The 25,854-nt window shown below is 41.1% G+C and overlaps 2 protein-coding genes across 2 annotated transcripts; both read right to left on the reverse strand.

Moving 5' to 3' along the window:
* Nucleotides 1-6,234: 6,234 nt before the first annotated feature.
* Nucleotides 6,235-7,564, reverse strand: fgfbp3 (fibroblast growth factor binding protein 3). Its single transcript, XM_076075684.1, has 2 exons — nucleotides 7,287-7,564; nucleotides 6,235-6,658 (listed from the first exon to the last, which is right to left on the reverse strand). Exons 1-2 carry the CDS (start codon nucleotides 7,562-7,564, stop codon nucleotides 6,235-6,237), a joined length of 702 nt encoding a protein of 233 aa, XP_075931799.1.
* A 16,367-nt stretch (nucleotides 7,565-23,931) lies between these two features.
* Nucleotides 23,932-25,487, reverse strand: LOC142931789 (D(1)-like dopamine receptor). Its single transcript, XM_076075888.1, has one exon. It carries the CDS (start codon nucleotides 25,414-25,416, stop codon nucleotides 23,932-23,934), a length of 1,485 nt encoding a protein of 494 aa, XP_075932003.1. The 5' UTR covers nucleotides 25,417-25,487.
* Nucleotides 25,488-25,854: the final 367 nt, after the last annotated feature.

A 25,854-nucleotide genomic window follows, 5' to 3' on the forward strand; every position in this document is an offset into this window, starting at 1 on the left:
CACACAGGTAGTGTTTTTTTTTGTCCAAAGTCTCTCTTGAAGTAATGGCATGTAAAATGATTTTCCATGTAAGGCGTATTTTTTTCTCATCACAAAAAGCAACCATGGTCCTACAGACAGTACTCACGTTTTTAGTGAGTGAACACAGAAAACTGACTAAATACTCATTGCATTCATACTGTAAGGTACGTGGTTTTATCGAAAACAAAAAATTCAAAAAATGGAGTTATCTCCAACTTTTTTTTGTTTACGTCCACTTCATTGATGTAAGTCGGTTTGAATTCCTTGCCTCATTGCACCAGAGCTACATTAATATATGCAACCAGGACATATAAGGTGACTAGCAACACATACCCACACTCAAAAGTGTGGGACCCTAACTACACATACATTAAATATACCAATCTCAAGTCCAATATTGCTGTGAACATGATATGCATTGTATGATTCTTCTTAAGTTCTTCTTGGAATTGTTTCCACCACTGATATTACAGTGCAGGAAAGATCCCAGACGCTATATCATTCTCCTGCTCAGACAGTGGAATGGTACGATTGGAAAGGGGGGGATGGGAGTGGTAAATGATTAGCCAGACGTGTTAAAGGTTGAGACACGAGGCAGGTGACTCTTGGCCTCATTCTCATCGTAAATCGTGTGATCAATTAGTTTGAGTGAAGGAAGCATGTATAAAGCAGCAGCTGTGAAATGCCCACGTTTCAGTTTTTGACCCGCATGCTGCTATGTCAGAGTTCTACAGGACAAAACCATTAGTCAGAGATAAGACAGGACATTTTTCAACATTTTAGATAGTAGATCATCACTAGAAGTTTAAAGCTGTACATTTAATACAGTAACACTTGTTTCCTGTGAATAAAATACATAAAGTTGTGCTCCTCTTATAGCGTGATTGTTTTTTTTTTCTTACTGTCGCTGCTTTGATCATGAGGAGTCCTGTCAGCCATATCTATTGATCTATTTCTGTCTCTCTTTCTCAGTCGTCCACGTAGATAATTTGCCATTCTATTCATTATATTTCATACACATTAGTGTATCTCCATTATGTCTTGCCCTATTGCACTCACTCATTACGTAGTGTTTTTACTGCAGTGATCCAGCGGTGACCTCTGGTGGCACATCCTAACTGGTCATGTTTCTGTTGCTGTGCAGAAATTGTAATTCTAAAAAAAAATTCAATAACATCACTTGAGAATCACTTAATCACACACAATGGTCAGGTATTATCTCTTGCTGAAATCAATATTTTAAAGACCTTATTACATATCAATATTGTGTAATGATACAGTTAGAACATTCTTCATTCATTTGTTATGAATATCAATGCTTTATTCTGGATTTATTGAATTGGTTATTGACCAACATTTTGCAATTCTAAACCTTTTCCAGCAGAGAGCAGCAGAGATGAGCTGAACTCAGGATTCAAACTAATGCATCTGCTTGAAACCAGGGTTGGACAAACATGGGCTACAGAAGAGTCTGCGGTGTTTAGTCTTTCCAAACAAACAGGAAGCAGCAGCAGCAGCTGATTTCAATGGAAGTCAATGGAATGACCTCCCAAATGAATTTAAAACTCAACTCTTGTCTCATTGGATGAATGAATTTTTAGATGTGTGTGATTGCTTCTGATGCTGTTTGCATGTGCTTGTGTGTGGCTGTGTTCTGTTGTGTCTCATAGTAGTCTTCTGCTGTAGTCCAGATCCTCTTGCAAAGATCTTTATCTCAATGACAATACCTGATTGTATAAAAGTTATAATCGTAATAATAACACAGTATATTGTTTTTAAATGTCTTGAAATCAGATGTACACGTATTACACCATAAGTCATTAATTTGTCTTAAATATGAATCACTGATAGTCAATCATTGGACACAGGCACTGGTGTGGCTTTTTATGCACGACAGCCCAAAAACATACAGTACCTTTAACATTGAGTTATCTCTAGTGACTTAATGTTCTTGTAGATGTAGATCAAAGGGTAAGACTTTGTTTTAATTACAGATTGTGATGAAAATTCTGATCCGCTGATGTGATTGTTCGGCTGGTGAAGAATGTTCGGTGCCAGAGAGCTTGGTGGTTCAAATCCAGTGTGCAACTTAAAATATACAGTCTAACCAGGAGACAAGAAATCAGTTCGACTACAAAGTTGTGTCTTTAAGTTTCGTGAAAGACGATAGAGAATACTGTTTCCCACAAAGGTTTAGTGCTTTCATCCGCGGCTCAGCAGAACCTTGGATTTGTTTGACAGTGTGCATGGTGGTGAGTGCCCACAATGACCAAAGAGGGAGAGGAAAAATGAAGATGGTAGAGAAAAGCTGAGGAATAAAAGCTGAGCTGAGCCGAGGCAGAGAGCTGCCAGACCCTCACTGTGCCCGAGTCCTCATAGGCAGAACGCCAGCGTCCAACATGGGGGGTCTTAGTGTCCGAATCTATGGAGGATCTGACCCATGCTGCTCCCTGCTGTGTGTGTGTGTGTGTGTGTGTGTGTGTGTGTGTGTGTGTGTGTGTGTGTGTGTGTGTGTGTTTCACCAAAACAATCAGGCGACCATGGAGATGTGAAGTGGAAGAGGTGATTATGATGTGGTTATTTCAGTCCTGGATCTGAAAAGCCTGTAATAACGGGCAATATAGGCAATCCACCAATTTTGCTCTTATGTGACCTTTGGATTTTCGACACAACACTGGGGCTAACATTGGGGTGGTCTAGCAGAAAGTCTCAACTTCAGCATACATACACATTGGTAAAGCTACATGCAAAGCAAAGCCTGTGACAAAGTGTGTGATAGTAAGATCCTGAATGCATGAGATGAGACACATGCATAAGGAGTGCAGATGGCTTCATACAGGGTTCACTGGTTTGTTTGATATATGATGTAAACTAAGGCCTCTGCAGTCGCAGCTCTCAGCTCAATTGAACACCTAATGATGGAATGTTTTTTGGAAGAAAGCTATACTGTCCCTCCAGTATGATTTATTTAGTGCCAGCGCATCCATATGTTGGATGCAAAATTGCGGAATGACCAATAACAGTATAACCGCAGTCTCGCTAGAATATGCGTTCTGTAAGCACAATGTATTGCTGACGATTATGTCAATCACGCTGCACCTGCTGCAGCCTCCCTATCCCACCCAAGTTTGTCCTCGAGAAAAACAAGCACACTGGCGTTGCTATTTGTATTCTGTGTAGGGAATATTGCAATATCGCTCAAAAATGTCCATGTTCTCATCGTGTTTTTTTTCCAACAGCTAAACATAGTCTTGCATGTTCTCCCAGTGTCAGCGTGGGTTTTCCCGGGATTTCTTCAGTGAGCTACATTTACAGAACTGATTGGAAATCCACATAAAAGGTGTGATTTTCCCTTTGACGATGTGATACAATCACAAGAGTATCTGCAGAGCTGTTGACTTGAGACTTTGACTCTTTGTCAGATTTGAAACACTAAAAAATAAGAATGTTATTGCTCAACTTGTGAGACTTGACATGCTTTAGGCCTGACTGCCTAAAGATGTTACTTGAAACTTAAAAGTAAGAACTCAGAACATTAGAGCGATAAAATCTCAAAAACTGCTACTCTGAGCACTGACACACTGGTGTGGTTGATTCCTAATTGCGCAATCCAATGTTGATAGCTTTGGAAATTAGGTATGAAAAAAATATTTCTATAACATCTAAACATCAGCCTTACAGGGCCAGTGTGATTTAATTAGCATCTTAGAATTGTAACTTTATAATATTATCTTGTTCTTAGTAGACAAATGGATGAATGAAGGAACGGATTAACTAATGGATAAATGGATGCAGATTTGGGAGAAATGTATGATCCCAGGTCTAATCAAGCAGAGCAGAGAGTTGTCCCAGTTCACACTAAAGTTCTTTAGATTAGTTTGGGTGGGCTAGTGTGTGTGTGTGTGTGTGTGTGTGTGTGTGACACACTTGCGCCCGCAGGGTCATACAACCCCTTTTAACAAATTGCAGGCTACACTAGGCTATACATCCTGCCAAATTGTCACAGAAACCACTACAACACACACACACACACACACACACCGCCTTTTGGGCTGTTGGCATGGTAACAACTGAAAGGTGTCCAGGCTCTTCGAATTCCCATTTCTTCCCTATTTTTTTCTGTTCTTGGGACTCATACTACTGCAAAGTTAGATGTTCTATATTTAAAGCCCTTCTGTAGACAGTGTGTTGAGTGGACATGCACACCTTGACAACCAAGTGGTGCTTGCAAATGTTAAGCCGTTGAGTACATACAGTACATGTCTGCATAATTTCATATATTTGAATATATTTTAAAACCATATACCATACACCATTAACCTTGCTGTCTGTAATTGCCCTTCAGAACAATTTATATAAGCATTAATTAATATAAGGCTACAATCAGCAGGAAGACTATTTGGTCAGAGATGAACAAATTACATTTAGACACTTACAATTAAAATTAAAAAGAAATCTTCCAAAATCAAATCCATGATGTCGCATCTTGGTTTGGGTCAGTGCATGTACCTTTAGGGTATTGACTGAAATAAGACGAGGTGGTACTGAAACCTCCTCAGTCAAAACATACCTAATCAATCCTTTTTGTGGCCAGATCTAGAAACAAATGACTTATTACCTCCAATTCCACTGTGAAGGTGGAAGGTTTCTCTCAAAGTTCCAGTTGTACAGTACATGAATCCCCCAAGCTGTTTCTTTTCACTCCAGAGCACAACAGAGCAGTTTGCAGCAGCAACATGCAGCCACAGATCAATGGAAGAGCCAACAATAAGAAAAGTGCAGCTGCTTGGAACACTGGTGCTCTATAACTCCTCGAACCAATTTTCTGCTGTATTTTCTCCATTCGTACTGCTGCAATACAGCATCACTGGGAATACATCAACAAACTGTAAAATAACAAGAAAGATGAGGAAGTATGAATCAATGTGAGATAGAGAGATATAGTAAGAGAGGAAGGGAAACAGCAACAGGAAGAGAGAACACATTAGGTCACTATGAACAACTGCTTCTCATCCAAAACTTTATTTATAACTTCGTGAGAGAGAACAATGAAATATCTTAAAGGTGGTTGGTGAAAGGTGTTACTGAGCTGTAATAAGTCAATATTATCCCATTTTTGCCCTTTCAGAAGCTTACTACTAAAACTAACCTTGCTATTACAAGATGTTTTCGTTGATGAAAACAAAATATGGTTATAACCTCTGTAAATTCCATAGTATTACGACATTGTTATCCTGTATTGACCAAAAAAGTCGCCCCATTATATTTATATTTAATCATTTGCATCTCTGAGGTGAACGTGTGAGTGTTTTAAATGACGAGGTAGAGCTGGAAAAACATTTATTTATTGAAACAATATTGTTTTTATTAAAGAATTCCAGAAACAATGTTAACATTTCTTTAAAAAATAAAAAAAATAAAAAATAAAAAAGGCTAACTGCCACAAATCACACCCAATAGTAACCAGATTGTTTATACAGAGCAGTTACACAAAGTTGATACAAAATATTAGTTACTCATCACAAAAATAAACTAGTAATCACTACTATTATCGCCATCATCATCAGTGGTGGTCATTGATTGATTGTTCACCAAAACACTATTTTTATTTGTTAGTCAGAAAGTAAAAAAATTACACATTTTAAACAGCTCAACTACAACAAAGTTTATACGACATAACACATTCCAAAGCTAAATATGCTTAATTAACACAAAACTTAAGTAATCAGAATGGTTCATTTTCCTCCATTCAAATATTGTTCATCTGTTCCCTCCCCATGGATTTACGTCAGCAGATGGAGTGTGCAATGACTTGGAGGGACATTTAGTGAATTGTGGCTTTTAGTTAGTATTGATAGGTTTAATATAATGGTTTTGTATAATTCGCCAGGTCTTAATTGACTATCCACTTTAAGTTGCAAATTAGATGCCAGGTGGCCCCATTTGTTAAACGTCTACGTTTTTAAAAAGCTCATATGAACAAAGTGTTTTGTTTTACGGTCAAATCAAAGTCAAAGTGGCTGAAATCTCCACTTTTACTTTATAGTTAAACAGCTGTGGAAGAAAAAATAAATCTAAATTATCTTTACAAATGAGCTGCCTGGTGTTTCCTGTATAATAAAGAAAAACATCTTTCAATGGGTTGTTTTCAGATTGTGAACTCGCACCATCATGTATCAAAAATGAGATTTGCATTTCCTTCATAATTTCCCATCAACCCTCAAAAAACTTGACAAAGAACGAGCAGACGGAGTGCCATCCCTCACTGCAGTAAGTCTGCACAGGCTCCATGTCGTTCACCACTCCTTCCTCGTTGAACCCAGTCCAATCCTCCTGCTTCTTCTCCTCTCCCTCCTCCTTCTTCTTCCTCCTCTCTACCTTCCCTCCGTCTGAGCTCTTACTGGCCGGCGGTACTCTCTTCTTCCCTCCCTTCCTCTCCTCCTCTCCACTGCGTTGGGCGAGCTTCATGTGGGCCTCGGCGGGAGCCTTCTTGCAGGTTTTAGCCTTGAGGACTTTCTCTCCTTCGCAGGCGTTCTGCCTCTTCTTCAGCTTCCCCACCAGCTGCTTCCAGTACTGGCTGGACTTCACTCCATAGGCCTGGCAAAGGTCTGGTTTACCAGCGTAACGACACCAATACCTAGAGGAGAAGTGAAGCAAAAACACGGAGATCAGAGAGTTTTGATAAGGACAAGCGTGCGTAGAGGTCAAGAAAGAAATTGAAGTTAGTGAACAACTAAAGCAATTCATTAATAATTAATAATTTCATATTTCTTAATGAAAGAAACAATCTTGTTTTTTTTCTGCATAACCAGGTGTGCAACCTGAACCTAACCATGATGTGAGCCATCGTCTCCGATGTCAAAGTGCTGAATTTGTCAGATATGTTTGAGTATTACTAACAAAGACTGCCCTGAACAGAAGGAATCTTTAAACGTCACTCACTGGTTGACTTTATGTTCCTGCTATAGCGTCAAACAGGAACAGACTGTCCAACTCAGCTGTTCCGTCTAAATCATAAATATGTATTAAATGTTCCCCATTAGGCAGTTAAGTCCAGAATTAAAATAATCACCACATGATTTGAATAATAAGCTCCAGTTTTGTCATTCTCACTGTGTTAACTCCTGAATTATTTAAATGACTGAAAAAGACTTTAATTCAAAATGACGCTTTAGTCAGTTTCACAGGTGACTTCAAGGTGATACGGTATCCATTGCGAGACGTTTATGTCTCAGGTGAGCTATTACTATTAATGCTTCCATCACCTCTGCTGGACTCCCAGTGTTTCAGTGCTGCAGTTCACCAGCAAGCGGACCAGGCCTTCACCAGACGTCTGCCAAGTGCAGCTATGGCCCTCCTTGGTGGTCAGCTCTCCAGAGCCCGGCACTGAACGATTTCTAGCTCTCTTGGCTGGTTGCGGTGACGGTGGAGGCTGACGGGGTTTTTCGGGTTTCTCCTCACCAGGCTGCCGCTTGGCCTCAGGGACGACGGGGAGGCAGAGGAGGAGGAGGAGAAGGAGGAAACTGCATGGCAGGACACTCATGGTGGCTGGAGACATTTGGACACAGAAAAAAAAGATAAAAGGTCGACTTTTGCTTTTGCTTTGTGTTGAAATGCAATGTCATCCACTTAAAGATCATAGTTTTAGTTTTGTGACATAGAACCACCCACAAAACCCTACCTGCCTAGCTCGAGAAGAAAATGTAAAATGTATCAGGTAAAGAGACAGGTATGTTTCTCAGGAGTCGGTGGAGACCAAAAGCAGAGCTAAAACTAAGGGAATATTGGGCTTACATTTATCAGGTGAAACAAATACAAAAACAAATAATTACACACTGGATCCTACATTTTCCACAATGCAACTCCATTGATTCTTTTGTTAGGCCATTTGTGCCTGGTAAATGTCCATGTGCCCATCATCAGGTTTAGTTTTTAGTATTTAGAAAGCTCCCCCCAAAGCCAAGGAGAACATTGTTTCACAGGCTGAATACGACTCACAGTTAAATGTAAACTGAACTAAACAAAAAGATAGGAATAAATGCCATTCCTCCATCCATTTATCAAACGTAACAGGCTCACGTCCCTCACCCCAGCACAGCTTTTGAGCTCTTCCTGGGGAACCCTGAGGCAATCCCAGGTCAGATGAAATATATATAATCCCCCAGGTCCTCTTGGCATTCTGGTCAGATGCCCGGACCCATTCAGTTGGCCCCTTTCAATGCAAAGGAGCAGTAGCTCTACTAGGAGCTCTCTCCGAATTTGTTAGCTCCTCACCCTATCTCTAAGTCTAGGCCCAGCCACCCTGAAGCACATGACCAAAGGTGAGGGTCTGACCATATACGGTGGATTGGTAAATCGAAACCTTTGTTCTTAGGGCTCAACCCTCTCTTCACCACAACGATCAGATACAAGGATCATTCTGAAGGAGCCAACGGAACCACATCGTCTGCAAAGAGCAGAGACGCAATTCCGAGATCCCCAAACGGGACACTCCCCTCGTTATGCCCAGAAATCCTGTCCATGAAAACCACAAACAGGATTGGTGACAAGGAGCAACCCTGGTGGAGGCCAACACGCACTGGAAACATATGTCACTTTGTGCCAAGTATACGGACACAGCTCTCACTTTGGTTATACAAGGACTGCATGTCTCGTAGCAACGAGCCCGGTACCCTGTATTTTCACAGTACCCACCACAGGATTCCCCGGCACACGGCCTTAAAGATGGAAACCACCAACCAGGTCTGCCACTCCACAGTCACTGTCCCCATCCTCCATACCACACTGAAGAGGCATGTCAGCCAAGACCGCCCAACAATGTCCCAAATCGTTTCCTCATTGATGTAACTCACAGTATCCCTACCACATATTTAACAAAGGTCAAAGGAAATGTTCAAAAAAGCCCTGTGAGAATGAGAGCTCTATAAATCAGCGGTGTATTTCAATACTCCAAACGAGATCTTAGGAGCTAAAATAAAAATATATAGACACTTGTACTTTCAACACTATAACATGTAATTTGAAGTAATTCTCTGTGTCTGAAGGGATTCAGCATTACTAATCTTTGAAAAGAGATTTTTTTTGTTGCATAAACAGTATTCAAGAGGTCCAGAATGTCATAGAGTGACACAGCACGAGTGTTAAATGTTTTTTTTTTTTTTAAATGGACAATGAACACAGAGTGGGGGCCTGAGTCTCTGTCAGTGACTTATTGAAAGTCAGCCAAGCGTCAGAAACACTCCCCCAAGATGTCCCAGACCGGACATGCAGCTATCAAACATCAAGCACGGAGGAAGGGAAGGTGCACGGATTACAGCTAAACTCCTATTAATAATTCATTTCCACATGTATTTCTCTTTTACAAAAAACAGTAGTATCAAATGCAAAAAATAACAAGAAAATACAGAAAAAACATCTGTGAAATTAAAATTATTTTAATAATAACAAAAAATCTAACACATACAACAATATTCTAATATTGATTTTAGCAAAGTCAATACATTTATAAAACAAGTGAATCTAAAGGTAAAATCCCTTTGTCTCTTCTGCCTGCAGTCGATTTGTCAAGTTAGGTGTTGTGTGTTTAATTAACGTCCTTTGCAATCAGCAAAGTAAGCAATTAGTCTGAATTAATGAGCCTGTGTACCACTGTGCCCCTGGGTCAGTGTATAAACACTGAACAGGTTGTATCCCTGTACCAACATACCGTTAATGATGTTATACAGTGCAAACAACAAAACAGGTTGTGAGGTTTCATAATTATTCTGATTAATAATGTTTGTTTTTGTGTTGTAATGAGGTGGAAAATTAAATCAATAGTAGATTATGCTCCAGAGCTCTTCGTGTTTTTGTTTCGGTTATAGCCAAAACGCTCTCTGAACAAATGTGCCAACCAGGCACTTTACTACAATTATTATATTTATTTATCTATATTTCCCATTGGGAAGCAAAAAAAAATAAAAAATACACTCCATATACTGATCCCAGAGCTTTTCTGCTCATTGTCTCATTGCAAAACTGTAAATTACATTTTAGTCCAGTGCAGTGGATCGACCAAGGAAGCTACTTCTATTAGTGTCTCGGTGTCTATCTTGATTTATATAAAAGAGTATTGTTTCCGTAACGGATAACTGAATGATGTGACTGAGTAGACACAATATAAAAGATATTACACGACAAGTTGTGCGCTTCATGATTATGCATCAGTGAGGAACGTAAAACTCATAAGCAGAATCATATCATCGATCAAGGCCACTCGCCAACAAACAACCTTATACAAACAAATGTAACAAATAGCTGTCATTCATTTACTTTTATAACTACTTTATTATGAATACATTTACTAGACAGTTAGTGGGCATGGTTTCTACTTTATTTCCATGCAGCACAAAAAAAAAAACACATTCCACTTACACTGTCACTGTCTAAAATCACTGGTTTGTCCAGCAAGGAAACAAAATTCTATATGTAGGGCATTGTAAATATTACAACAGCATGTAAGGTTTACCACAAGATCTCCTCCACCTGTATAATACAAAAAAATAAAGCAATACATGTGAACCAATCAGAGTTGAGAATTCTCCGATGCCATGGTATGCTTAATAATTGACTTTGAATGGTGATAAGTGCTCATGGTTTGAAGATTATTCCCCACTCTGGCCTGTGCCGTTACAAAATATAGCACACAGAGGTAAACCATTAGCATCTATTCTGTGCTTTGTCCTTCCATAAGGGATCATTGTGCATCTTAGTCAAAGAGGGATCAATGTCAGTCAACATTTCATTTCACTTTACAAAGTGTTGCCGAATGTAAATACATTTTTTTTGGTGTAGTTACTTATTTTTTATCATTTGTAAAATGTAATTTTGTGTCTGACCCTGAATTGATTTGTTGTTCAACTACAATGAGTGCAGATCTCTGCCATGTGTGTCTGCAAGAGCACTGCTGTATTATGTGATTGACTCAATACAACAGACAATTGGCTAACTCCCCCCCCCACGTCTAGACACCAATTGGCCTTAATGCGTTGTCGAACGCACTTCATTCAAACTCAAAACAAGTAGCGATGTATGTAGGCCATACGCTCAAAGTCTTTGTATTAGAAATGTCATCACCAAGGTCTCTGCCCGCGTAGCAGCAGCTGAGAGGCGGCGATGTACTCAGCACTGGTAGCTCCACTAGCTGTTAGCCAAAAACATTGAGTTTGGCTAAATAAATATGCAAAGAAATAATATCAAAATTAAAAATTAAATAATATTTATTTGGTTTCCCGAAGTAAATTCTCTTGCGACAATATCTGTCAGAGAAATAACATCAAGTTGCTTCTTATAAAAGAAGAAAGTGAGGCCACTACCTTGCTTTCAGCAGCTGTAGTTACTAGTTAATAACAATTGAACGTTATATATATAATAGTGTCCCTTTTTTCTCTCAAACTGGTTTAAGGCGATGACTTTTTTTTCTCCCTTTCAGATCGCCCTATTCAGGATTTATTTTTAGAAGTTCATGTTCATCTTGAAATAAGAATAATAACAAAACAAAAAAAATCACATCATTTGGCAATATGAAACAGCTTTCCACTGCAGCGTTTTAAAACGAGTTTCTGGGAGATAGAAAACAAAGACAGACAGCACCAAAACAAAAATAATCCCCCCTTCCATGCACCCCCCCCCCCCCCCCCCCCCCCCCCCCACCGCTCCAAATGCACCCCTCATCAATAAGTCATGACAAAAAAATAGGTCTTTCTTCTTTGTCTCTTGCGCTCTAATATTTGGTTTGACAGCTTTAGGAAGATGCAGAAATGCGTAGAAAAGAGTAGTTTAGTGTTCAGGGTTTGTTAGTCAGTGTGAGCAGAGGCCCGGTGTTCTTACCATGTGACGTTCCACGGCTCAGAGTTGCTGTGGGAATGTGGGGACCACAAACACTTGGATAAAAGAGGGGAGAATACGAGGATAAAGGAGGAGAGGGTGGAGGAAGGAGGGGGAATGAGGAGGACTATTCGAAGAACTGCCCACCCAAAAACCAAAAACACCTCCCACATTTACCCCTCCTGACAAAACCCTATATATGTGTGCGTGTGTGTGTGTGTTGTGTGTGTGTGTGTGTGCGTGTGTGTGTGTGAGAGAGAGTGTGTGTGTGAGAGAGAGAGAGTAAGAGAGAATGGACACACTTGCCAAAGTTTCCCACTCTGTAGGACACTGATGACATCTCAGGGGTTTGGATGCCTCAGTGTCGTTCATCTCGAGAACAAAACTCTTTTTTATAAGATTCTGCATAAATGCTTCAACTGCAGCATCTTGATTTTGTCTGATCTTTTTGAAATAAATATGATAAAAGAATTAGTGTTCTAAAGTTGCAAGGATTTTGATATAAACATGAAGGCACCATGCTTATATTTAATTTTAACATGAACAGTACATATTTTTTAAATACACTTTATTGATCATAATGCATAGACATGTTCCGGTGCTAGCCCTGGAAAAGCATCAGACAGCTGCAAGTAAATGTTCAGACAACAAACAGTGCAGATAAATGAGAATGAGAGAGAGATGTACAAGATGTGAAAAAAATAATGCATGACATTACGATGAATCTGTTGCAGAGATTGGGATTGATTATCCGCCATATACTACAGCAGCTTGTCATTATATGATATTCAGAATTCATTTAGAAAACTATAAGCATCAATGTTATCAGAGAATAATGAATACTGTCTGCTCTTCAGAGTGAGAGCATTTTATAAAGTAAAACATTTTCATGGTTGTATGAAATAGTCAGGTTTTGAAAGCCAGCAGGAAGCACTCGGCTGTAAAGAAGCACTGGGACAAAACAAACATTAAAAATTGAAATCCACAACAACCACATCAGCAGCTCAATGTGACTCCAAGTCACAGTGAAAAGGAGAAAGAGATAGAAGGAGAGTTCAACATCAGTGATGCAAAAATATATACTTTCGAGGCAACAGACAACAAAATATCACAAAATTGTGTGAGTTGAGCCAACAATTCAAATTTAAAATTTAAATCCTAGTCTGCACCCCTCAGGGTGCTTTAAAGACGATTATCGAGGTGCTGTGAAGCAATTGCTCAGATAACTTTCCATTTGATCTTGTTTGCTCTTGAGTTCACTTGAGCTCTCATACATCATTTTGCCCAAATTCACTTGCGCCGCCCAAAGAGAAACAATACTTGTCTTTGAACTTATTCGTCCCTTTGGTTTTTTACAGCCTGCATCCTCACAGAAGGTGACAAACAACAGGTTTTTATGTGGTTTGTGTCATGACAGACTCTCTCGACATGATTAAAAAGTTAAAACATTTTAAATAAATTTACCCCATGTATGCAGTTGAGTTATTGAACCCAATGCATGATGATATACTGTGTGTCTGTTGTTTTTCAGTTTAAAAACAGCAAATATTGATGTATTGTTTGTTATACGCTCAGTCTAATTGATGCCTGCAAAAGACAATATGACAATTTCATGATATGTATGCAGTCATATCTTGTGTGGTAGTGTGGTAACTTGATTGAAGCCTCTGTAAGCAGAGCTTGCAGCTCCGAACTACAGGTTAAAAGTGAGATGGCTGAGATGGCTATGGTAAATATGTTGAAGCACTAAAGAATTGACAGTTCCTCCTGAATGTGAATGAGGACATGAGCTCCTGCAGAGCCAGTGACCTTTACAGCACAGATCTACAGCTCATTCTAGAATGAGAGATAAACAAATACAGTATAGACAAGAAAGCTAGTGAGCTTCTCATTTCCCATGTATCCGCAAAATAATCCATAATGCACGACCTGCATGAAAGAACATCGAAACTCAAAGTCACTTTTTCTACTGGCCCGAGTTTCTCTGTCTCGCTCCTTCTGTCGCCGCTTTTATAACAATAAGTATCTCGGCCCTCAGCGAGATGAATGAGGAGAATCTTCTCTCTCCTCCAGGACAAAGAATCGTGCAGGAATCTGGGTCACAGCTTAACCCCCCGTCGACACCCTGTCTTCGCCGCCCAGCTCCTTCTCATTCAGCTCAGGGGTTGCTGGAGATCCGAAGACGGCCCTTTGCCGGCGCACACTGCCAAAAATCTGCTTGGCGAGAGAAGGATGTTCTAAAAACAAGACGACAACGGTAAACATGTTGTTCCGCCCAGTCTTGGCCGATCAGGAACAAATATGTCACCTTGTTTTCAGCTGCCAGTACACTTTGCTCTCGAGCCGAGCAGCGTCAGTGGGTATCGAGGAAAAGCATCATTTTCTCAAGTTTTGTCAAAAGCAGATCAGTGGTGTCAGGGTTTGTGTATGACCCATAGAGGGAATAAATAATATTGTTTATTATACAATAATAAATAATGTAGAACTGAGATGGTTTTCATCCCCTCTCAATTTTCCATCTTTTTTTTGGATAGTTTTTACACCAGAGAGACAAATTTACCTTTCATGTGTTTACACATAGTACTGGAAGATTTATTTTGTCAAATTACCAGCTTCACCGTGTAATATATCACACTGGATTGCAAGTAAAATCCTGCATTCAATCTTTTACTAAAGGCAGCATTCTTTGTTTTTAGGCCCGCAGAAGAACTCCAAAACAAGCTGACACATGGTCTGATACAGGCTGTTCTCATCCAGCATTCATTGCCATACCTACAAAAAATAATGCGGCATAATCCGTGGGCATCCCACAAATCTTTTCCGAATGTTATCCACGTTATCTTGAACCAGGAAGTATAGAAGGCTACATCATACAGTGGGCGGGAGGGGAGGTGGATGGGTCAACCGAGCAGGGATCTTTCAGCCACTTCGTTCCCCACGTGAAACTAGAGGTCAGTGTTGATGTTTTTGTCACAGAACTTGCGTACTTCAGTGACGGCACTTTTGTGGTTGTTTTAACCGAAACGACGAACTGTTCCTTAACGTAACTAAGTGATTTTGTTGCCTAAACTTCACCGAGTTTCCTTTGAAGAAGGACATTTATTTTGAAAAGGCCATATTCATGTAACAAGCTGAAATGAACACATGTTGCAGGCTTTCGTAGGAAAATGCAGGAAAATGAGGAGTAACTATTCGTGAACCGTTGCATGAGGATATTATCAGCCTGTGTTCTGGCTAACATGTTAGTAAACTTACTTCCACCTCCAGCTGACACAGAGCTAAATTATCATCCCAGTGGAGTGGTGCTCGTCTGGTGAATTACGTCCAATATTCACTTACATTTTAGCTGTGATTTGGTCTCCATCACCTCCACCAATTATCTGACTATTTAGCTGCTAGATTTTTCACTTCAATCCTGGAACACAACCCCACAGTTAATTCTGGACCAGACCTGTTCCCTTATTAAGACCCGCAACCCAACCCTATCTGAAATGAAATACACGGGCTCAGAGCTGGCTTTGTAAGTGAATGCTGGGTACTGTATAGGTCGAGGAAAGTAAAGAAATAAATGATGAAATAATAGTGATACATGTCTCGATCATGCACACTTGTGTTTCCACCTGATGAGACCAACGCATTGGCAGAGTGGAACACTCAAACTTCTCCAAAATAAGAAATTAATACTTTCAATTATGTTGAGTTTTGTTTTTTCTGTGGTATAGACTTTTAATCGAATGGAGGATTTAATTAGACATAATGATACATGACCAAAAAAAACTCTGGTCAGTGTGTGTGTGTGTGAGACTTTTTGTGTACAATAGGTAGTGTGTGTATGAGAGGAACATAATTCATTGGAGAACAGATCGGCAGCTGTGACTCTGTTGCCTCCTGTTGGTGGATTCTAGAAACAAACTCAATCAAGAGAGCTGATTAGAAAAAAAACACTTCATCTGTTTGAGCAAACAGTCCAATGTGCAAAACCGAAAGGTCAGCAAACATGCCAAATTCTGTTGTTCCAAACAAAGACATTTTCATTTCCTTTTCAAACGGCACACCGGATATTTTTGGAGAGCTTCTACACATGAATTCTTGCCACAAAGCATGTGCAACACCATGTATTCATTAAATATTGTTATCCCGGTATGATTCTCCGCCTCAGACACATCTTCACTGGAGTGGCAGGAGTATTCCTAAATATCAATAATATGGTCATATTCTTATGCACACAGGTTTTGCTGTAGGGTTTGTTCCTGTTTTCTTGGAGGCTTAATTTCAACGCATGTTTCCCCCAACCTGCTACCAATGTCTTCTCCTTTTTGCATTTCTGTTTCATTTCTCCCACAAGACTGAAAACCTGACGGAGCGTCTGCGAGGTCACTATCTTGTCTCCAACTGTCTGCACGTGTGTGTGTGTGTGTGTGTGTGTGTGTGTGTGTGTGTGTGTGTGTGTGTGTGTGTGTGTGTGTGTGTGTGTGTGTGTGTGTGTGTGTGTGTGTGTGTTTATCTGTGAGCAAGATGAGCTGGTAATTACTTGGAGCCCTTGACAGCAAACAGAGGTCTCCACTTTCTGGTTTTCAACAGTCGTTGAGAGGTGGCCGCAATCAGCGCTCCATCTCCGCCGTCACCTCCTCTGCCGTGATTACTGCATTGATTATGACACCAAACTACCACCTTGAGTGTGTGTGTGTGTGTGTGTGTGCGTGTGTGTGTGTGTGTGTGTGTGTGTGTGTGTGTGTGTATAGACAAAATGGCAATATAAAGGAGGTGAAATTGAAAGAGAATGGGATGGGACTGTAAAGGAGCTAGCTGTCTTTAAAAAATCATTGAAAGCTGAGAGAGCTGTTCTCTGTTGGCATATTTAAACTGGTAAGGATGTGAAGGATGTCACATGCCTGGCCTGAAATAAGAATTGCTGAGTTTGAGATGTTCAAATTCATGACATACTTCTTCTCTGCCTTTTATTTGCACAGAAAGTATTATTGTATAGGCTATGTATGGTCTTAGCAATTACCATTTAATTTTTAGTGTGCAATGCCAGTTATATTTCAACTATTAAATCATTGCTTCTGCTGCCTCCTTATAATTTTCTGCATTTGTGTCCATCCCTGTTGCCTGTTCTCCAGACCGTGACAGGAAAAAGCCCTTATTGCTTTGCGCCTTCAGGACCACTGAGACCCTCCAGCTGCAGGACTATCACATGTTTTACTCTTCTCCAGTCTAACCGTACAAACAAGTAAAGTACAGTATTCACTCTCCTTTTAACTCTGGTTTGGTATCTACCAACACTAATATGTCGCTCTATAGCTGCTATCATATTAGATGCAGCAGTTAGTTAACTGTGTCTGTCTGCTGTTTGGTGCTGAGCAGGTCGTGTACAGTTGGTATTTGAAAAGTTAACACTGAAAACTGCTGTCTGCTCCTGGAAAGAGGATTGATCAGAACGCTGAGACTTGTCCATTCAAAATCTGCTGTAAAACCAAAACGACATGCTAAAAGAGGCTAAAAAGCTAAACAACAGCTCCATTTTTACTAACTAGCGGTGTAAAACTCTAAAATGCATAAAAAAAGAGGAGAAAACACTCTCACTTACTGACAAATAAAGACACATCAACAAAATAAGCATGGCTTAGAGATTAATAAGTGAAGCGCTGGATGAATATAAATGCGAACAGTCCTCCCTGAGGACCATAACGGATGTTTCTATGACAACTGTCTGACTGACCCTCATCACTGCCTCACCGATCTCCAATGAATTGGTTCAGTCTGTCTGTTATTTAAATGTTAAATCCAGGGTGAAGGTATGGCGCTGTGTGATTACAGGGAATGCAGCCAGATATCCTGAAGTGCATTCTCAAATGTTTCTCAAGTGCTTTCACCCCTTCCTTCCACCAGGCCGATACGTTTCCTTTTCAAATAAACATTTTAATCAACTTCAACATCTTTTGGATGTTTAATCACAGCATTTGTTCAGGATCCACAGTTTCACAAAGTGCAGTGTGGGAGTGTGATCAACATAAATACATGGCCATGGATGTCATGCACACTCAAGCAGGTGTTTTCACTAATGCTCAGGTTGGTGGAGCTGTGCTGCAAATAGATCGATCAAATGAAGCTTTTATAGCTCCCTGTGTTACTAGGACACTGTGGAAGCAGAAACAATAGTGTCATAGTAATCTTCTTTTAACAAAAGGTTGTGAGCAAAGCCACTGATGCCTGACAATGAAATATCATTAAGGTTTGCTTAAAGCAATGACTTTCACAGACGTTAATCCAATGAGATGTTTTAAATGCTGAAGCTGAAGTTGTGCCTCTGTGGGAGTAAATCAGTGGAAATCTGAAAATTCAATCAGCAGATTTGGGTGAGGAGTTCTGAAAGCCTGACATGTTTCAGCCCAGTCACTGAGGAGTACTTCTGCAGCTGCACATTTGACATCCAGTGACAGCATTCAGTATAAAAGCACAAAGTAATTTAATGCGAGTTAACAGAGAAAGCCATCACATTGGATACAATTGATCAACCTAATCTTCCCCGAACCTTAACAGAGAGGTTTAAGTTGTCTAGTGTCTAAGCTTAAACATAAGTCAACCCTATGGTACCCTACAGCAGCTTATTGTAGGAATGATGAATAAAAGACAAACAACAGCAGTTTTGCAGAATCCTGAATTCTGTTTGGAAAGATGCTGCACAGCTGATGAGCACGCAGGATACTTATCTCTGCTGTGTCGCCAAATATAAAACTTTGTTGTATGACAGACAGGTTGTGTCGCCCTTCAGTGCACAAACACATTTCACTCTGGAAAGATTTAGGTCAAATTGAGACATTATTGATATCACTCATTCAGTTTGCAGTAGATGAATGGGGCAAAGAAAGCGTAGCAGAGATGAGGAGACAGAAAGATATGATAACTTATACATATGTAACTATGTAGACTTTTGTTATTCTGCCTGCCATAAATGTACCATCCATTAAATAGAATGTTTGATTGTTTCGTTACCATATTTAGGTAAATAGCTTAAATATTGAATGGACACTGATTGAATCTCGCATACTCACATGACTTGCTTGTGTGTCTCAACAAGTCCTCTGAATTAAAAGACATAATGTGTTGTTTGTCCATGCTCACTGGAACGGCACAGTCAGCAGGACAACGTCACGAGTCTGTGCTTTCCTTCTGTTGTATGATGTGAAAACACTGGTTTAGGGTTGGTTAGGTTTAGGCACTAAAAAGAATTTGTGAGGAAAGTCTCCTTTAAAGTTACTTTGGCCCACCCCCTGTTCCCTCACCAGCTTTAAATAATGCTTCACCAAAAACAGAATAAATTCACTATGTGGGCAGACAGGAGATATGGAGGATGTAGACAAATACCAGGTTTAAATGCAGGGTGGTGACCTGATCATTTAACATCCGGAGAGAGCCTGAAGCAGATTGCATTTTAACAGCAGCTGTTTAAAAGGATCGAAAGGTAAAGGAAGAGAGTCTATGGATCTAAGGAGAATTAGATTCTCATTGTTATCTGTGCACCAGCCAGAGAATTCAATGTAATAGTTCTACAGTCTTTTTTTCTAGTGTTTAAATGTAAATTGGTCAAAAATCTTACAGTTTTCTTGACCTAAAATGTGAGCTCTGTCTGTATTTTAACTGAGGGACATTGTAAAAATCAGATCCTTCCTTTAGCCTTTCTAACATTTTAGTCATTTGTGTGTGTGCGTGCATGCGTGTGTGTGTGTGTGTGTGTGTGCAGTAATTGCCTAGTGTGTAGGATGTGAGTGCAGTAACGAATGTGGTTTGAATACCACTGAGCCTCTGAAAACATCGTCACATTTCTCTGTCCTGTTCACAGATGGACGGAGAGACAATCTGAAGACACAGTGACCTTTGTGTCATATAGAAAGTCACTTTATCTTTGCAGACATGAAGCCAAATAGCAAAGGATGAAGACAGAGAGAAGTGTGAAAATGTTCCATGCAGGGAGAACGACAGAAACGAGGACAGTCTCACATATCTATATTTAAAGCAGAGAATAATGGTCTCATTTCAAACAGTATGAGTGTGTATTTTGTATCTTGATATTTTCACAGCGGATGCTTTTGTGATTAGAGTTGTCCCTGTTTTTAAAGAATGGGCCAAGTTTGTCAGGTGAAGATATATGTTTTTAATTTTCCGGATCCCTCCTGTGGGCATGAGGTGACTTCGGGTAGCAGAGCGGATCGTGATGCAGCACTGATATGAAAACACTCCACTCTGTTTGTGTTTACTATTTTGGATTTGTTTCTCTCTCTGTACATAACTGTATGAGGGGAAAAAAACATTTATCTTCTGACTGTGAGCAGAAACCAGGGATTTGTCTTTTGTTACATGTTAGAAATAAATAAATAAAAAACAACTGAAACAATGTGTTTGTTACTGTCCACTCATATTTGTTGACATCCCAATTAGTACATGACTGTTTAAATATAATTGTTAAATATGCAAGACAGGTATATTGTTGGTTTTCATCAATATGTGGAATGCCAGTCGCTTTAAATGTTGCTGCCGCAAGGAATTGTGGGATGGCATTATCTCCTTTCTTTTGGTAAAGGATGGTCCGGTGTATCCTTTGCTAAAGGAGATAAGAAAGGAAGCATTGAAGCACCCTTTCATTTAGAGAATTTGACTCGCTAGCACTCAGTTAGGAACCTTCCTAATAAAACGAATCTTCCGCAGCTCCCTGCCTACAATAGAATAAATAGAATAGAATATATCTTTATTGTCTGTTAACAGAAATGTGTCTGTTACAGTCTGGTTATCTGGTTTGGAATTTGTACTTACTAAGAACAATAATATAAAATAAAATAATATCGTTTGTTTGAACGCAGGATGCACTTCCCATCCATTCACCACCCCAACCTCCACCGTCTTTATGTTTTTGGGAATTCACTGAAGTATATAATATATAACTGAGCCACAACCTAAACCTTCAACACTTGAAACGTTCATCTCTCTGTCACATCCACCAATACAGATGTAGTGTGAGTCTGAACAGCTGAACCTGCAGGAGACACCTGCGGGGTTCAGGGTGTCGTCCCCTTCGCGGCCCCCGGGTGCCTCTGCTCCGTTTCAACTCCACTACTGACTGAAGATTAAAGGAGCAGGCAGAGAGATGTTGGAAAAAGAAAAACATGCTTCACGCTTTTTTCATCTATAGTTTTGTTTTTATTTCATCATCAAGCATTTGTGAGAGGTTCTAATGACCTGACCATTAATCTCCATAGAGCTTTCTTTTTAGTTATGTAAGAATTAGAAGCTTGTAATGTAATTGACATACAAATAAATGAAAAGTATGTTATCTATAGTGACGTCACTTCTGTTTGGACCCCAGAGAGGTCAGACTTGTTATTGACAAAGTGCTGTTTAAAAGGCTTTACAGCTGTGGTGTCTGCGACCCCAAACAAAAGTTACTTTCCGTAGCAGACTTCTGAAATATATCATCAGTTCAAAAACATTCATGTAAAATCTTATGTCACCACAACACATACCCATCGCTTTATTTTACTATAAGTCGTATCATCATTTCTTTTCTCCCATTCAACATCCACAGATATGTTTCCACTGATGGCAATAAATATTACATTTTTTGCATATCTATTGTAGTTGTATTGTTCTTTGAACGTGTTACATTTTGCAAGTATAAAGGACGTGGTGGGAATGTCAGAGCAGGGGTGTCAAATGGTGTCCTGTCTCAGAGAACAACAGCAGAAGTGCAGCATAATGTATCTGCAGCAGGAGGCTGGTTGTTCATTGGTGACTCAGAGGTTACCTGACCAGACTTTTTTTGAGCTCCCCTCCAGCCCTCTCGAGCTTTGCAGGAACATAAAGCATCCTGCTGCTGCAGTTTGAGACACGCCTCTAATAGCTGCAAACAGGTTTTCTTTGGCTACGATGAGCCTGAATTTATTTTTCTTGATACAACATAATGCTCTATTCAAGCTGTGTTCAACGCTTTGTCCTTCATCACTTACAGTGCTTTTTAATAATTCTGTCTGAACTGTAATGTTTCGGTTTTCTGTAAAAATAAATCTTTGGGAAAGCAATTATCACCATTAAACACTTTCTGCTTTGTTGCAAACTCTTCAAACTTTGCTGATGACTTCAGTAATTGTCCGTCCACTTTTCCTCAGAGGTTTGTAAGAAGCGTATTAAACAGTGATTATGTTCCCTGCATCAATATTAAAATGTCTTTCACAGTAATTCCTTGATAATGACTTTAATTTTCTTATGAAAGACTACAATGGAGGGTGGTGAGGTGATGGAGCAGCTGAGATTACACCCTCATGGGAAATTCTGTTCAAGACCCAACCTTCATTAACAACCTCATCCGTCCTTTCATACATTAGCTTCAGCAGTAATCTAACATTATGAACTAACATGTTGCCAATCTGATCATCTTCTTAAAGGACCATGTCCATGATTCTGCATTTTAGCTCAATATCTACAAATTGCATATATGATTGAATTACCAACAACAAAACCACGATGCCACAGTGAGGACATTTTCCCTCCAGTTAATAAACTTATATCAAAGGTGGTGCTACTGATTACAGCGGACATTTTACAGGAAAAAAAAAAAAGTTCATCGATGACGCTTAACACCTGTGGAATATCTACAGTTGATCTTTAGCGTCGGCTGGTTGTGTGTCTGGCCTCCCTTGTTCAGCGTGCGCTGCGGGGTCGCAGGTTTCCACCGCGTTCTGGCTGTGACCAGATTGTGTTCCGTGTTCCGCACAGCTTGTACCAAATGTTTACAGATTGCTTCTTAGTATTATGCAAATTAGATTGTGTTTATTTGTTGAACAAGGGCATTGATACACATAAATTAGTGGGTAAGTATTGTAATCAGTGTATGCCCAAACACTGTGTAATACCAGGAACACTACAGCGACAAGCACAACGTCAGTCACCTTTCATTTTTGGGTGTAATTACATTCAAGTGAAAACCTGAGAAATGATAATCAACAACCAAAACGATTGCACTGATGAACTGTGTTGTAAGAAACCTGAAAGAAGACAAAAACTGCAGCAGCCATCTCTCAGTGCTCACATCGTGGGTTGTCCTTGCTCTCAACTCCACAGGACAGCAATGTTAAATTCTAAATATGTAAATTACAGTGAAATTGATCTGCTTACCCTTGCAAACCATGCAAACACATCTAGTGCTTCAGTGTAATAATTTAGGCTTAATGTCTGAAAAGAAAAAAAACATTATTCAAAGGTGCAAGATACGAGATTGGGAGCATTTCGATTTCCTCTCAAAGGCTCTCAACATGGTGACGGCGAGCCTCCTGCTCACAGCTAACGGTGCTAACAGCACTAACAGTGCAGACAACAACAAATGAGCTGACAGAGCCAGCAGTGTTTCCCTGAGGGGGAACCAGGCGGTGGGTGCTACGCTTCCAAAACTGTGCTGTAGGTTGGGACAGTGTTATCAGCTGTTACCGCCGTATGAGAGCAGGGAAGAGCGGTGGCGGTGAGCTAGTGGGGCACGCTCACGTGCACAATCATGCACTAACATGCACTAACGGGCGGCCCGGCTATGTGAACAACAAAAGGAGAAGCTTGGATAACAACACACACAGAGGGAGAGAGACTTCATTCTCTGCTCAGGTAGACAGTACTTCACTTTATCTTTAGTTGTTTGCTGCTATATAATGTTCACAATGTTAAATACAGCTCATTTAATCTCTTATCTTACTGTGTCTATTTAAATCAAACTAAATCTGCTTCCATTTCAACAAGTGCAAACACAAATACTGAACAAAACGATCCAGCAGTCCCATGGAAAAGAATCTGCAAATTCTAATATTGGCATTTTATCTGAAGCTTAGGCTTTACAGTCGAGGCTCTCTTGTGGTGTCTTTCACCAGATATTAGGGAGCAGCTCAATTATAAAGTCGTGAATGTCCTCCATTATTTCAAATGAAATAAAAAAGCAAACATGTGGGAGTAAAAGCAACACAGGACAACTTCCTGTTTCGTTGTGGCTACCATCTCTATGCGCTTTCTGTCCTAATCATCCTGGTGGACTTGTCCTGGTAATAGAGCATCACTCTCAAGCCCCACCGCTGAGGTGAACGGCGTGATGGTTTCCAAGGAGATTTCCGGGTCATCCTCGAGCTGGACGGTGGCGGGAAGCAGCAGCAGTCTGTTGTGGCTACGGGAACCATTGGAGATGATCGACTCCTCGTCAAACTGTGGGCTCATGTCCTCCAGGTGGTCTGACCCGACGTTAATGTTGCGTGGATGTTGCTGCGGCTGCGTGGGCACCAGCGTCTCCTTGTGGAGCGTCGTGTCGTGGTGGTAAGAAACAAGCTCGTCGCTGAAGTTCACAGCTTCCACCGCGTTGTTGGGGCACATTTGGTTGCAACCCAGAATGGTTGCGAAGGCCCGGCGGAAGTCTGCGTTGAATGCATAAATGACCGGGTTGAGGGAGGAGTTGGCCCAGCCGAACCAGACGAAGATGGTGAAGGTGGTGTCGCTAACGCAGGGCGGGTCACAGAACGGCACCGTGCAGTTGAGGACAAAGAACGGCAGCCAGCAGAAGACAAACACCCCCATGATAATGGAGAGTGTCTTCAGGACTTTGGTTTCCTTCTTAAACGACGACTTCAGTGAGGCTTCTTCGTTGGGCCTGTGCTGCTGCTGGTTCCGGTTCACTCCGTAGCCTTGGTTCTGCGCCTGCTCAGCCGCCCTCTCCAAAGACGTGATCCGGCGGATTTGGGTCTGAGCGATCCTGTAGATCCGGGTGTAGGTGGCGATCATGATCACCACTGGGATGTAGAAGCTGATGAGGGAGGAGGAGATGGCGTAGGTTTTGTTCAGGTTGGCGACACAGCTCTTGGCGGGGGTGCTGGCATTGAGGTTGCTGCTGTTTGTGAAATTCCTGCCACTGGCCACCATCATCTCCATCATTTCCTCCATCGCTTCGTCTTCCTCCTCCCCGACCTGATGCCAGTTGAGCTGTACCGGGATGAAGGAGATCAGGATGGACAGCGACCACGCCACCCCAATCATGACGAACGCCACCCGGTGAGTCATCTTCCGCTCATACTTGAACGGGCTGGCGATGGCCCAGTAGCGGTCCACACTGATTATGCACAGGTGCAGGATGGAGGCTGTGGAGCACATGATGTCGAAGGCGATCCAGACCCCGCAGAACCGTCCGAACAGCCACGTGCCGGTCACCTCGGTGATGGCCTCCCAGGGCATCACCAGCACGGCCACGAACAGGTCAGACACGGCCAGCGAGATGACGAAGAAGTTGGTGACCTTGGAGCGCAGGTGGCGGAACCTCACCACGGCGGCGCACACCAGCGTGTTCCCGAGTAGCGTGGACACGATGAGCAGGAAGAGGACGCAGCCGACGAGGACGCGCAGTCCCCCGTTTGCTCCACCGCTCCCGCCGTCCTCCTCCTCGTCGCCCTCCTTCTCTCCCTCGCCGTCCAGCTCCGACAGAACTTGGGTGAAATTACTCCACGTCGTGTAGTTTTCCATTTTCCTCCCCACAGATAGATTGAAAGTGGTAACAGGTGATTAATATCCCCTTCTCTTCTGTCCAGCGGCCCCTGACACACAAACCATCCTCTGATCTCTCAGTGAAAAATAAAAATAGTAAGCGAAAGTGTCTTCAAAAAAAATCCTGCATGCGACTTTTTAAAATCAGATCCTTAGTCCGAAGAAGCGCTCCGCGAGAAATTACCCTCAGAAATTCAAATAATAATAAAGATATATTTTTTAACAGTGATAATAACTTAACAGCACCGACGCTAATAAATCCTGTCGAAGTTTGATGTCTCCACAGGAGTAAAGAGGTCTCTGTGCCGGTCTTTTGTCCCAGTGTGACTCACAACGGACTCACCTCTGTTAGTGTGAAGCTCAGACTCACAGGCAGGTGGAAGCCTCTGCGGGGATCGTTACCCTCCTCAGCACAGG

Source organism: Anarhichas minor, unplaced genomic scaffold (genome assembly GCF_050575085.1).
Source record: "Anarhichas minor isolate MPS153535 unplaced genomic scaffold, ASM5057508v1 ptg000054l, whole genome shotgun sequence".
NCBI lineage: Eukaryota > Metazoa > Chordata > Actinopteri > Perciformes > Anarhichadidae > Anarhichas > Anarhichas minor.